This window comes from Myodes glareolus, chromosome 12 (genome assembly GCF_982192425.1).
Source record: "Myodes glareolus chromosome 12, mMyoGla1.1, whole genome shotgun sequence".
Classification (NCBI taxonomy): domain Eukaryota; kingdom Metazoa; phylum Chordata; class Mammalia; order Rodentia; family Cricetidae; genus Myodes; species Myodes glareolus.
This window is the reverse complement of record NC_142037.1, coordinates 34270351-34284584: the sequence shown is the minus strand read 5'-3', so window position 1 is coordinate 34284584 and position 14234 is coordinate 34270351. Positions and strand designations below refer to the sequence as shown.

General features: G+C 40.1%; 1 protein-coding gene across 1 annotated transcript in view; it reads left to right on the top strand.

The window, feature by feature from the left end:
* Window positions 1–762: 762 nt before the first annotated feature.
* Window positions 763–14234, top strand: part of Adam28 (ADAM metallopeptidase domain 28) — a 56458-nt gene continuing 42986 nt past the window's right edge. Inside the window, exons 1-5 of the mRNA XM_087912192.1 lie at window positions 763–949; window positions 6853–6956; window positions 10992–11068; window positions 11797–11875; window positions 13445–13521. Coding sequence (XP_087768318.1) covers window positions 898–949; window positions 6853–6956; window positions 10992–11068; window positions 11797–11875; window positions 13445–13521 — 389 coding nt within the window. The 5' untranslated portion in view covers window positions 763–897. The remainder of the gene's footprint in view (window positions 950–6852; window positions 6957–10991; window positions 11069–11796; window positions 11876–13444; window positions 13522–14234) is intronic.

Genomic DNA, 14234 nt, shown 5'->3' with positions numbered 1-14234 from the left:
GGAAAGCGGAGTAACTCAGTTGACCAAAGGCTTGCCAGGCATGTGTGAAATCCTGCATTTGATCTATGTAAAACCCTATGTAAAACCCCGAGTGTGAAGGTCCTGTAATCCCAGCCCTCGGGCTAGAGACAGGAGAGTGAAGAGATCAAATTCATTCTGTGCTACATAGTATGTTGGAGCCTAGCCTAGGATTTATGAAGTCCTGTCTTCAAAAACTTCTTATTTCGGGACAGTCAAAGCTTCTTGTGAACATCATTGTGTGAGAGTACAGGGTAGAGTAATTGGAATAAGATATTAGTTATAGATACCTTGTAGACATAAGATGTCACATAGATATTAAAAGGAGTTAGAAAATAGCTATAAAATAAATATATACACAAAGAATATATTCTCCATAACTTTTTATTGATTTAGCTGGAAATGATAAATCTATATATTTAAATATATTATAGATAATGTATACACATAATATGCATGTATATATGTATACAGCATGTGCATATTCCAAATATAATTACATATATGGTATATAACCAGGCATATATATCAAAATATCTGAAGGCAATTACTTCCTTGTGACCTACTGAGCTCTAACAATACACTGAAAACTTGCTATTTTACTCTTGAGTGGGTAAATTCATAGAGAATAAAGAGAGGGAAACAATAGCTGCTAATACAGGAAATTTTAGAGCCAGCCAGGAGGCGGCCAGGACTTCCTCCTGCCATGCCATTGCGGCGGGACCACAGCTCCCAAGTTGTGCAACGCCTTCAGTAAACACTTGCTCATGCGTACACAATGAAGCAGGGAGTTTCATTCTGTCTCCCTTAAGAGGAGGCTGGGGCAGAAGCAGCCTTACAGGTGTGAGCGGAGGCAGGCACTGCTCCTGGGACCGCAGCATGTTGCAATGGAGTCTTCTGGTAGTCTCATTCCTCCTTTCGCCAGTTCCAGGTAGGTGTTAACCCTTCTCTGGGTTCAACATGTCTCTGTTCAACATGTCACAGGACTACATGCTAGCCAGCCGCTCCTAGTCATAGGGTATATAATACATTGGATAGCTGTTTATTCCCTTTGCCAGTTTTTCTAGCCTTTTTGGTTTTAAGCTGTGGTTTGAAGGCTGTGATGGACGTGAAAGAGGGTAAATCGAGGTTTGTGTGAAACATTTATTTTCAGCTGCTACTTTAAAAGAGAAAAGGAATCTCGTATACATTGAAACCATGAATATGATCTTTGAATCAAAACCAAAACAAACAAGCAAACAACAAAAAACCCACAAAGCTATCAAAACCAATTGTGTCAACTTTTAGGTCAAAATTTGAGTGGTCATGCCCATCAAGGATTTGAGAAAGTATCTGCTCTTATAATGGGGGCCAATTCAGCAACTTAAAATACTTTGGACAGCACGTTTTTAGGCTCAGTGGTGATGCATGCAGTTAATTGGCAGGATGCTGTGCTCAGTTTTGTGAGAAAGCATTGTGATGTTGTTGGTGAGGAGGAGTCTCAGTTAGGTGTGTTGATAACCTTCCCTTACAGTGGTTACAGCAGACACCTAAGAATTTAAATGCAGTGAATTCTCCTTCATTCCACGTTCTAGCAAGTAGGTTGTACCATTTTATAAATTTTCATCTTAGGCTCACATGGCTGGGACCTGACAACATATTTCTCTAGTTTTTCTGTGTCTGTGTCTGGAGCTTGAATCTTCATCCTAGCTGGCAAATGTTTTCCTGGATCATGGAATGTTTTCTGGGACCGACCCAGGAATGAATGAATGGTGAACAGAAGTGACAGCACCAAGCACAAAAAGGTTGTCTTCCTCCCTGACCTGCTCTGCACCTTCTTCCTAAAAATGACTTCTCCTTTGTTTCTCAGACTTGTAAAAAGTGTACTTAACACCCTTGAATTTTAGGATACTATTATATCCTTAAATATATGAGCTCTTGACTTAAAATTCCTATTTGGATTAGCAGGAATTGAAGTGTTTGTAGGGATTCCTTCCTCATATTTTCCAAAAAGATTGTCCCCAGTGTTGTTGGGGACACCACTCTAAGTAGGAACAGAACTGCTTGGGAGTCAGCTCTGCTCAAGGGGAGAAAGATTCAGCAGATCCAGTGATAGCCTCACAAGTGATGCATGCATGCTTCTGTCATTTCAGGGACATCTGGTAGAAATTTCCAGAAACAAGGCTGTTTCTGCTCCTCCCACTCTATATCAGAACATGGCAGCAAGAGATGCAAAGTCTTAGAGTCCCCCCCCTAGAAGTGTGACGTCATTCTGGCTGGAAAACCAGTCCTTACTGGGAGCAAGGGTTTTCCAGCCAGAATGCAAGAAACAAAAGATTTGTTTTCTTACCTCTTCCTCTTTATTTCTCCCTCTACATCATCCGTATTCTATGTATGTGCCTTCTGGCCCTATCTTTTACCTGGTTCCACTAAAAATAAAAGAAAAATATGTAAAATTGGGCCAGATGTTTGTAATTAACTTCCCCGTTCCCTGAGAAAAGTGACATGGGATTTCATCATACGAAAAGTAAAAACACATATTTAAAAAGACACGGAAAATGTTTAGGGGAAGAGCAAATCAAAAGACAAATCTCCATCCCGTTTGTCCAGGGAAGCAGTGACTTTAAAAATACATTTATTTTAACTAGCAGTTATTTCTGGCCTTTAAAAAGTGACTGGAAAAGGTAAGCTATTATTCACAACTTAACCTATATAGCCAAATAATAGACTTCATTAGGATATGGACTCTAGTTTCCTCCTATACTCACTTTTCCTGAATAATGCTTACAAGTTCAAGAGTCTGAGTGGGACAGAGAGTCAATGTTATAGCATAAACTTGCATTAAAAGCTTGATGCCTCATTTGAAAAGACAACCCTGGCACATTTTTTAACAGAATTGGAGCAACATGCAGATGTCAATATTATGCACAAATGTCCCCCAAACGAACCCAGATAGAACGGCATTCTAGAATGAGGTCAGCCATGTCAATCTCATTAGTGAGTCTTGCTTAATTTTAAACTAACAAACAGTGAAAATAGTCTGATCCACAACCACAGACTTGCTCCTCTAACTCAAGCCAAACTGGCTGTCTTCTCTCTCTTGATCCAGTTTTGCCAGTCAACACTATTTCAACACATGAGTTCTGTGGGAGAGAGAAAGCAAACAAGCATTCAAACAAATTTAATAGAAACATATTGTGTTACGCCTTGGATTTGTGTAATCCCTGGATGGCAGTTAGTTAGCTCTGTTTGTGCCACTGGCTTCTAAATAATTAACTGGATTTTATTCACCTGGGAGGAGGCTGCCTCATCTCCATCAAATGCAAGGATGCATGAGGCAAACAAGATTTGTGTCTACTCCATTCCTTTCTATGCTGTGGAAATCCCGATACCTCAGATAGCCTATTTCTAGGGTCTTCTAGCTTTCAGGAGAACCGGAGCCTTTTGAGAGAAAACCTATCTGTTTTCTTTAGAGAACGGACTGTGTTGCAAGGGTTTGGAATGAACTGGAAACTTAACTCATTTTATATAGCTAAGCGATGTTGCTAAAGACTTTAAAAAGAAACACTTTTGTTTGTTTGGGTTTCTTCTTGGACGTGCCTCCCCACCGAAGAGTGGGTTGGAAATAAATTTTGTGAGTAGTATACATTGTGTTGAGTCCAAAGTTAAGAACAAGTTGGAAGCTTTTGGTTTCGTGAACTGTTAGGCTTTCAACTAACTGGAAGCGTATGTTCAACGTGTATGGCACCAAAAGGGGCTTGCTGTTAGATGGGGTGACCTAGTTCCCTGTTCACTTTCTCCCCAAAGAGAAGTGGGGCTGCTGTCACATTCTCTCTATAGAAGGGTCATGTGGGGTATTGTCATCACTTTATGACTCAAAGGGAGCTTCAGCTGATTTCCTGTTAGAACTACACTTGTTGGTTGAGCCCAATTGGTTTGATTTTTTGTCATCAAAAAATAATGAAAAGAGTTTATGTATGTGGGTATTTTATCTGCATGCATATTTGCTTGCAGAGGCCAGAAGAAAGTGTTGGGTCTCAGAGACAGTTGTACATCTCCAGGTGGGTGTTAGGAATAGAAACTGCATCCTTAGGAAGAGTAACTTAAACACATGTGCCATTGCTCCATCCCTCCAATATGGCATTTAAAAAAATTAAAAAGTTATTTCTACTTTGTAATTGTGAGTCTGTGAGGGCATCTGAGTGTGTATGTATATGTGTGTGTGTGTGTGTGTGTGTGTGTGTGTGTGTGTGTGTGTGTGCAGAGTGCAGGTATCTGTACAGACCAGGAGAGGTAAGAGGCCCCAGAACTGGAGTTTCAGGCAGTTGTGATAGGAAGTGAATTTGGGGTCCTCTGAAAGGGCAGGAAGTGTTCTTAACTACTGAGCCATCTCCCCAGCTCCATGCCTCCCCTTGTATGGCATTTCAAGAAAAGAATTGTTGTTGCTCAAGTATTAGTGAGAGATGGCTTCATAATCAACATTCCGGGACTAATTGCGACGATTAGACACCATAATACACCAGGCAACACACTGGCACCGTATGGCGTGCTTGTTCTGTGCCAGTGAATTAAAAGAGGCTGCAGGGAATTGTACCCGTGCCATTAGCTCATTTATGGCAAGAGCTGTTTCTTACCTCATGGCATCTCACTGTTCTGAAGTAATCACAGAATTTTAGCAGGCGAGAATGACCATCCCATGTTTTAGAACATTAAAATGTTATTTTTGTGCCCAATACTATTACTTTTTTCAAATTAAAATGAATTGCATATATATTTAATAAAAGTTTGTATTTCATTCCATAGAAATAAAAAGTACAGTGATTACCTCATGACTGCAAGAAATGAGCAACCCAAGAATCTTGTGGACTGGGCTTAGAGATGTAGGTAGAGAAGCCCAGCTTTGGGATTTGGAAGAAGAAGGCTCTTGGATTTGAGGCTAACCTAGTGGGGCGGGGGAAAATGAAGAACAAACAAAAAGACAGAAAAAAAGAAAGAAAGAAAGAAAGAAAGAAAAGAAAAAGAAAAACTTTGTATTACTATAGAAGCATGATAAAGAATTACTTGTCACAGCTGATGAAAATGTATTTTAATGAGCGTGGCCCTTTTGAAGACATTATAGTGGTTTGTGTTTGTTTGTATACTATTATAAACTACTTGAACATGTCTTAATCTTCCCTCACATTCCAGGTAGTTAAAGTTTTCCACATCTAAAATTAAGATATTGTAATTCTGCACATGACTTTAAATGCTTTTATTTATTTACATATTTAAAATTTTTGTGTATAAGGATGTTTTGCTTATATGCATGCCTGTAGTCCACTTGCAGGCCTGGTGGCCAAGGAGGCCAGAAGACGGCATCAGATTTTCTAGACAACAGTTACCCACATTTGTGAGCTGCTTTTCTCCTGTGGGTGCTGAGAATAGAACCTCGGTTCTCTGCCAGAGCAGCCAGAACTCTTAACTGCAGAGCCACCTCTTCAGCCTTAGCTTTGTTTTTGAAAACGTATTCAGTAAACAGTAAGGCATGGAGAGAACGCTTCTTTCCTTCATTATCTTAATTGCTATTTTGACTCTGAGTGCATCCTTAGAGCTTAATGAGGTTTCCTAATCTCCTGGGTTAAATGGTTCTTGTGCGATCAAATGAACTAAAAACATTCCAAACCGACATCGCTAGAATATTTTTTTTTTAAATTTTGCTTCAATTTTCATGAAAATAAAATGAAAAGGAATTAATGCTTATTCGCTGAGAAGTCATTGCGCTAAGCTGTCAAGTGCTATCCTGCTTGGTGAACTCTGTCATCTATGTCTTCTATTGGGTGGGCAACAGTAGTATTGGTTTACATAACCGTAAATGCTTGATCTGGGAGCTAGGTTTGCCCTCAGAGAAACTCCAAAGAATGACACAGAGAAGAAAAGGAAGCTTTTTTCTAGACCCTACTGCAGGCATCCTGCCTCTGTTCTCTGAGCTCCACTGGGTCTTCATTCCAAGTAGGCCTTTAGGCACCAGCAGCAGCCAGAGTGGGACCACTCACATTTCATCCAGAGGTACCCACAGAGAGCTGGGAACACATCATGTGGAGAGCAAAAAGAAAAATTAAAAATCAAGTTAAAAATATGGAAAGCTCTGGATTTCTCTTTAGCAGAGTTTCCAGAAAACGCTTGGTCCTGAGCCTCTGAGATGTGGATTGGTTGTTTGAGGTGACTTTCTATTTTCCTCACGGTGTGAATCTGGCCTCCAACTAGCTCTGCCCAGATCAGTGCCTCTGTTCGGATTCTCTACTTCTCAAATTTTCTTATTTTTCTATGCCAAAAATGAAGGCTTGTCAGGACTGCTCACGATAGCCCTTTCTATGATCCTAGCATCAGAGCTTTTTTCTTACGGGGACTATGTTTTAAATATTACTGTTGAAACTTCAAAGGAACATGTGTTTTGATCAGAAAGGGTGTGCATCTGATTCCATTTTCATAGCAGCGAGGTCCTGGAGCATTTCTACTACATTATCATGGGAGTAACCAGCATCCACGGGGACTGAATGGTGCTTAGCTTGTACTTGTCTCGTTCTCCTGCTGTAGAGTCACTGCCCGGATCCAAAAGGGTAAAAAGAAATGGGAACATTAACAAAAAAATGTTGTCCTCAGAGAGACACTTGGAAATCCCTCCCTGAGAAATACCGAAGGACAGAGATTAAATATTGGGGTGGGGTGGGGAATGGGTTTCTGGTGTTCTCCAGCTTTCCCTGTGTCAGGACACAAACCCCTGGAGGGCTCTGTGTGGCATCACCCATCTTGGTGGCCACTTCTGAACAGCTGCTTCAGGCCCACAGCTTCATCTTCTCTTCCTTCTTTCTCCGCCAGTGAGTGCGGCCAAAGAACTCCCCAAGGCCAAGAATTATGAAGTGGTTTATCCCATAAGACTTCATCCATTGCGTAAAAGAGAGACCAAAGAGCCAGAGCCAAAGGTTAGTACATCTGTGATTGTCTTCTTTCTTGTACATGCAGCTGATGTGTATGTCTGTGCACATATGAATGCATGTGAGAACATGTAGGGGAGGCCATAGTCATGCCTACATTGTCTATCATGGTATCCACTTTGTTGAGAGTCTCTCAATGGACTGGAACACTCTCATTCACAATTAGGCTGGTCAGGGAGGATCTACCTGTCTCCATGTCTTTTTGCTGAAATTAGAAGCATGGACCGTCAATGCCAGGCTTTTTAAAGAGCTGGATTCTGGGCATAGAACTCAAGTCCTAATGCTTACATATGAAGCACTTTACCAACTGAGCCATCTCCCAGGTAACTCTTTTGGTTTTCCAGTGACTCTTGAATACACACACACACACACACACACACACACACTCTTGTTTTTTTATATAGTCATATATGCATATATATTTCTTTGGAGACTAACAGTATTAATTATTATATTAATTTGTTTCCCAAGCTTTTATTTTTCACTACAGCCCAAAGTTCTTCTAACTTCATTTAATACATTAAGATTCTGATAAGTGATATGTGTAGTCAGAGTACAAACTTTGATATTTTATAATAATTTATGCTGTAGTCTTCCAAATAACTATATATGACTTACATGTAGTATTATTTACCTATCTACCATCTACCCACACACATAATTATTGCCTTAAACTAGAATCTAAACCAGAATCAGAAAATAAAACATTGCAAAAGACTATAAATTAACATTTTTGTCTGAAATTTGTACCTTTTCTATGTAGAAAGCGTTAAATTTTGTATAATTCCCCTATTGTAACGAAATAGCACATTGTCAGGCAGCAGTAGCTCAAATTTTTAATTAGTCACAAGAAGAAAGCTAAAACATGATATGCAGATCTGGGCATGGCAGTGTACACTTGTAATTCACTTGTTTGTGAGTTGTGAGTTGGATATCAGCCTGGGCTATATAGTGAGTTGTAGGCCATCCTGAACTATACTTGGAGGGCCTATTTGCAAAGTAAATTATGATGTTCCATTCACCAACAACTTGCTAATTATGTACATTCTGCAACATTTGGTGGGAGTCAAAAACAGAGAGATAGATGGATGTCACTGAACTGAAATCATCTGAAATGCAACTACTCAGGAGTGCATATTCCCCTATCAGAAATTTCTTCATTCAATTTCTTTCAACTCCAATTGATGCCCGTGGAGCTCTTAGGAAAGTCTGTGCACCAGGCTTTTTCCTTTGGGGCCACCAACCAGCTCCCAAATCATGACATGGGGACGTCTTATTAATTATGAATGTTTGTCCTAGCTTAGGTTCATTTCTGCCTAGCTCGTTAATGTAAATTAGCTTGTTTCTGTCTACCTTTCGCCTTGGTTTTCTTTTTTTAAACCTTTCTTCCTTTCTGTATGCCTTACTTCCCTGTTTCCTCTAGTGTCTGTCTGTGTTGTGACTGCCTGTCTTCCTGCCCTTGGAGGAGTGGAGAAAGCTCTCTTTCTCCCTCATTCTCTTCTCCTTCTTTTTTCTTCTTCTCCCTTTCTCTCAAGCCTAGATTTCTCCTCCTGCTTATTCTCTCTGCCCACCAATCCTGCCTGTCCTTTCTCTGCCTAGCTATTGGTGATTCAACTTTTTATCAGTCAAATCAAGTGCCTTAGGTAGGCAAGGTGGAAGCAGCAACACATCTTTTCATAATTAAACAAATGAAGCATAAACAAATATAGAACATCCTTACACCATTAAACAAATGCAGCATAAACAAATACAACACACCTTTACACAGATAAAGTAATATTCTGCATCAAAAACAAATGTAACACATCTTTACCTAGTAATTGCCACAACAAGTCTCTTTCCCAAAATATCTTTAGCAAGAAAATGTCCCACCAACTCTGATGGAATCCATCTGCAGCAGAGTCTTCTTCAAGGAAGTTTTCTTCAAATAACTTTTTTCAATATAAAAAATGTCAGCTACATTTTTTTTCTGAGTGCTTTGAGGAAGTTTGAACATAGGTAAAGTGAGTTTATCACAGCTATGAAATGATTTCCTCATAAATCAAACTTTTATTTGAAATTTATATTTTTGAGAGGAAACCATAGATTAGTCACTGGCTATGGTAGATGGTCAATTAGTTCTAAATTTTTCTATACATATGTGCCATGTGTCTGTGTGTATATATGTGCAAGTGCAGATAGTTACTGTAAAGGTCAAAAGAGGTCATCAGACCCCTTGGAGACGGAGTTACTGGTGCTTGTGAGCCACCCTTCTTAGGTGTTAGAAGCCCAACTGGGGTCCTTTGAAAGAGCAGCAAGTGCTCTTAACAAAGGAACCACTCCTCCAGCTCACAATTTTGATCTTTAGAGTGATTTCACAGAGGGATGTGTATGATGTTGTGTGCTTGGTTTTACTGCAGACACATTGCTTGTCTAGGTTGCCTCTGAACAGCCACACAAGCCTTACATTATTCTGATGTATGGTGACCTAGTGGCAAGGGTGAGTGTGTGTTCATGTTTCATGTTTAGCTTTGCCAATTCTCCTGTTGAAAACTCTGACGTTAAATAATCCTCTGTCTTCAAGTGCATATAATAATGGCGGTGGTACTGTGTGGAAAATGGAAGATTTAACTTGTGCAAAGTGAAGTTGGTTGAAAATAACTACTCTGCCTGTGGTACCCACGGTGTCACATGCATTATGACACATTTTCAAGGGTTTTCTGGTTTCTGTGAGTGGGCTCTTTTCACTTCTTCTTCTTCATGACATCAGCTATTTGAAAGTCAGTGTTGGTGCTGTCTTTTCTCTCCTCCCTAGGGCTTATGTCTGACTCTCTACCCTTTCTTGTGGATTCTTTGCCACTTAAATGTTTACACACACACACACACACACACACACACACACACACACACATTTCTGTGTCTCTTTCTCCCTCTCTCTCAATCATCTCATATATTCTGTAAAGTTATTGTGGTATATTTATGTGCAGACTAACAGAATCATTTCCTGAAATCATACTTCATGGCTTGTCTTACACAATTTAGTTCTTGATTCCAAAATAACGTTCGTTTTACAAATATAGGGTGGTGTGTGCATATCGGATGTATGTGTGCATGTGTCTATGAGAGTAAATGCAACCTTCCCTTCTAGTTTGAAGCTATTTACTTAGGTATTTTAATTTTTATTACATCTATTTATATATTTATTTGTTTAGTGTGTATAAGTGTATATGTACATGTGCATATATACATGAGTGCATATATGTATATGTAAGTACAAATGTGTGTGGGGTGTGCATGGCATGATGCTTCTGTGGAACTCAGAGTGGAAAGGCAGGAGTTGTTTCATGCTTTCGGTCACATGATACTAATGACATAGTTCAGGTTGCTGGGCAACCCTTCACCCACCTACTAAGTTAAAGGCACTTTCTATGTCTTTGGCATGTCCCCACTCCCCCACTCCCTCCCTCATTCCATCCTCTATCCTATGTTCCGGAATATAAATATTTGTTTCCATAAACACTTGGTGATCCAAATAAAACCTTTCCAAGAATATCAAGACTATATATAAAGATATCAGATAAGGGGCCTAGAATGGAACTCAGTGATAGAGCCCTTAGCCAGCATTTCCAAGATTCTGGGGTCAGTTCTCAGCACACACTCACACATGTACACACATGTATACACAGAGCTTATTTGTCTGTTTAGCTGGTGGATTGATCTACTGCACAGGATAGAGACCAGTGGTTCTCGACCTTCCTGGTGCTGTGACCCTAAATCAGTTCCTTTGATTGTGGTGACCCCCAACTATAAAATTATTTTCCTGTCTACTTCCTAGTTACAATGTTGCTACTGTTATGAATTGTAATGTAAATATCTGATATGTGGGCTATCTGATATGTGAACCCCCCTGTAAGAGGGGTCATGACCCACAGGTTGAACACTTCTGGTTTAAATAGACAGCTGATCTCACAGTCCACTGCTAGAGATTAATAAATAGAAATTGCCATTGGTTGATCATAAGTAAATCTTGGTGTGTTTTTGCAGGAAGCATTTGAAACTGAGCTAAGGTACCAAATGACAATCAATGGAAAGGTGGCTGTCCTTTACCTGAAGAAGAACAAGTGAGTATGTGTCCAGCTTCTGCGGTCCTCCCCCGTGACAGGCTACAGTGGGGGAAGTGTGCCGGCAGGGGTTGTCATGAGCTTTAGTGCCTCCAATGCTTGACCCTCCGGCCTTCCCTCCCAAGGAGCCCAAGGAGCCAGCCAATGTGCTTTTCTCTTGAGTCGTAGAAAGGCATTAGGTAAATTAATAGTTTACTAGGCTTTTGAAACTTTATAAGTTGAACCCAACAATAAGGTGCAGGAAGACAGGTTAGATTGTTTTACCAAGGACTGGAGTAGTTCCAGTATAATTTGCTTTAAGTTTTGCTTAAGTTTGTCCGCTTCTGTGCTTGAGAGAGGGCCTCATGTTACTGCCCTTTGGAAAGGACTGGGGCAGAGGGGGGCGGGTAATGCTATGCCTTTGTGCCAAACTCGATGCAGTAACTGCTTTCTGCCACCTTTGACCTCGGTTCTGCTTCTTCTCAAGTTTCTCCTGGGAATAACAACCAAGTCCCCTGTGATGAGGGGCTTTTTCCAAAGCCCTCTGGAATGTCCTAGCCCCTCCCCCGCTCCCTAGCCCTCTGGCCTGACCAATGTGAGCAGTATTTTCCTGTGTAGACTTCTCCAGCACATAGGGGAAGCTGAGAAGTTAACATTTGTCTCCATGGCCTGACCTGGGAAGGCTTGTTCATTTGCTGAACTTTCACAGTTGACATGTGTAACCGTGCTCTTTCTTTTTCTTTCTCCAGCAAGCTCCTGGCACCAGGCTACTCGGAAACATACTATAATTCCAGTGGAAAGGAGGTCACCACAAGCCCACAAATCATGGTAAAACTGCCCCCCAGGTTCCCTACTAATGGAGTGCACCCTGCAGGCTTACCTCCAGTGTCCTTGCCAGGCACGCAGGGCTGGAACTGCTTTTACAGTTTTGGTGTTCTTTTTTCTCCGGTAGCAATAATTACTTAATTGATCTTCTCACATTATTATATTTTCCTAAGAATGATGAAGGATGACCCCAGGAACCTTTTCCAGTTTTCATGGGAGGCAGGCAGTAGAACCTCACATGTTTTAAGAGTTGTTTTCTGCGAGGAACTCTGCAACATGAAGAGATAAGCATGCTTTGTTATCACACCTCCAAATTATGTGGTCTGTCACACTGAAGACTACTTTAGCATTGATGTGGGATTCCCCTCTGTATGCTGTGAATGTGTTTATTATCACTGGTTAAAAAGGAAACTGCTTTGGCCTGTGATAGGGCAGAATAAAGCCAGGCAGGAAAGAGATATATAGAGATAGCAGGTGGAGTCAGGGTTACGCCATGGAGCTGCTGAAGGAGAAGGACTCTGGATCCTTACTGGTAGGCCACAGCCTTGTGGTGATACATAGATAATAGAAAGGGGTCAGCTTAAGATATAAGAGCTAACTAGGAATACACCTAAGCTATTGGCGAAATTGTGTTGTAACTAATAAAGTTTCTGTGTGATTATTCCTGTCTTGGCAGTCAGGAAATGAATGAACAGTCTCCATTTACATAATAGCACCTGACAGGAAAGAAAGACACAGTCTCCTTTTACACAACATCAATTGTAGAACTCCATATTGTCATAAGTAACTCTGCTCTTGATCTGTCCCCTGAGCTCTCCATGTGGCACTTGTTACATGGAACCCATAACTGTGTAGCAAAGCATCTACCTCAGATCTTCTTTTGCTGTTGTGAGCCTTCAAACTTTCTGGGATTATGTAGGCACATTGCTTCCAAGATAGAAGGCTCTGGTGTGGAACAGCCACATGGAGAAATAACTCTGGAACTTTGCTCCAAATAGAATCACAGCCTGTTGTGTAGGTTCATTTTAATCTAGTTTGACTCTTTGGACAAACAACCTGAATAGCCCATAGGTTTAAAAAGGGATGGGGGAGTGGTCACTCCAAATTGGAAAAAGTACAGAGAGTAATACATTTTTATAGAAGGAAAGTAAAAGTTAGATTTTTGGAGACTCAGATTTTAAACTTAGATAACAAAATCCATTTATTCTTTAAATAGTGCTCAGCTATTTTATTATTACTAATATATTATTAGTAATACACTATTACTAATACATTACAATAATATATAGAATGTACTATATAATGTATAATGTTATATAGTACACTATATTTACAGTACTATATATAATACACACACTGCATTATATAAGCATTTAGGGAGTCATTAACTATCATAAATAATTTAATACATAAAATGTTTGTATTTAATTTTTTTAAAAAGTCTCTAACTTAACTACTGTGCAGCAGAAAGCTGTTCCTATTCAAAGATTTCAAATCCCAATGGGATGTGGAGTCTAAAACCTCTGAAAGTCTGAAGACTTTCATCTACAAAATACCTTTCATTCCCCTTAGGTTAACTGTTACTACCAAGGACACATCATAGATGAGGAAGCATCTGAAGCCAGCATCAGCACGTGTGACGGTCTACGGTGAGACTTCAGGAATCTTTCCACATCCCACTGGCATAGAGGTCGTGTCTGAAAAGTCCGAAGAGCCCCAAGTATAACTAATTACATGATGTAGTTAAGTGTGATTCCTAAAGGCCACACGATTTTGAATTTCACACCAACATATCATTTCTTTTTAAGCATGAAAATTATATGACTGAACCACCTTCTGTTTTGTTTTTGTTCTTTTTCTCAATTAAAAGTGAAGGTTTTTTTAGACCCAGTTTTATAGTCAGACTCTGTGAGAGTGTAGGGGCTCCTCTAACCTCTCCTCACATTTATTCATCTCGAGCTTTATTCTTAAGAACATCTGCATCTTTCTGTGCGGTTAGTGACTCCCCATGTACTGGTCTAACCCATCAATACCAAGAACTGACCCATTTACTTTTCCACACTTCTAGTTGGATACCTTAAAGAAGAATTCAAGCTTTAATGTGCTCTAAACTAAGTCAATCAGTTGTCTCATAAGTCATTATTTTCCCAGTGTTCTTGACCTCATGAGTGGAATAATCATTATAACTTAACCAGTCAGGCATCATGAAGTCTTTGAAGAGTCCCTGCCTCCGCTCTCTAGCCTCCATTCCCTTATCAAGCTGCAGTGATTATACCTTCTAGTTACATCCTGTTGGTTCACCACGTCTGTCTCTACTGAAATGTCCTACTTTAACTACCATGCACTACAACCGAACCATCTG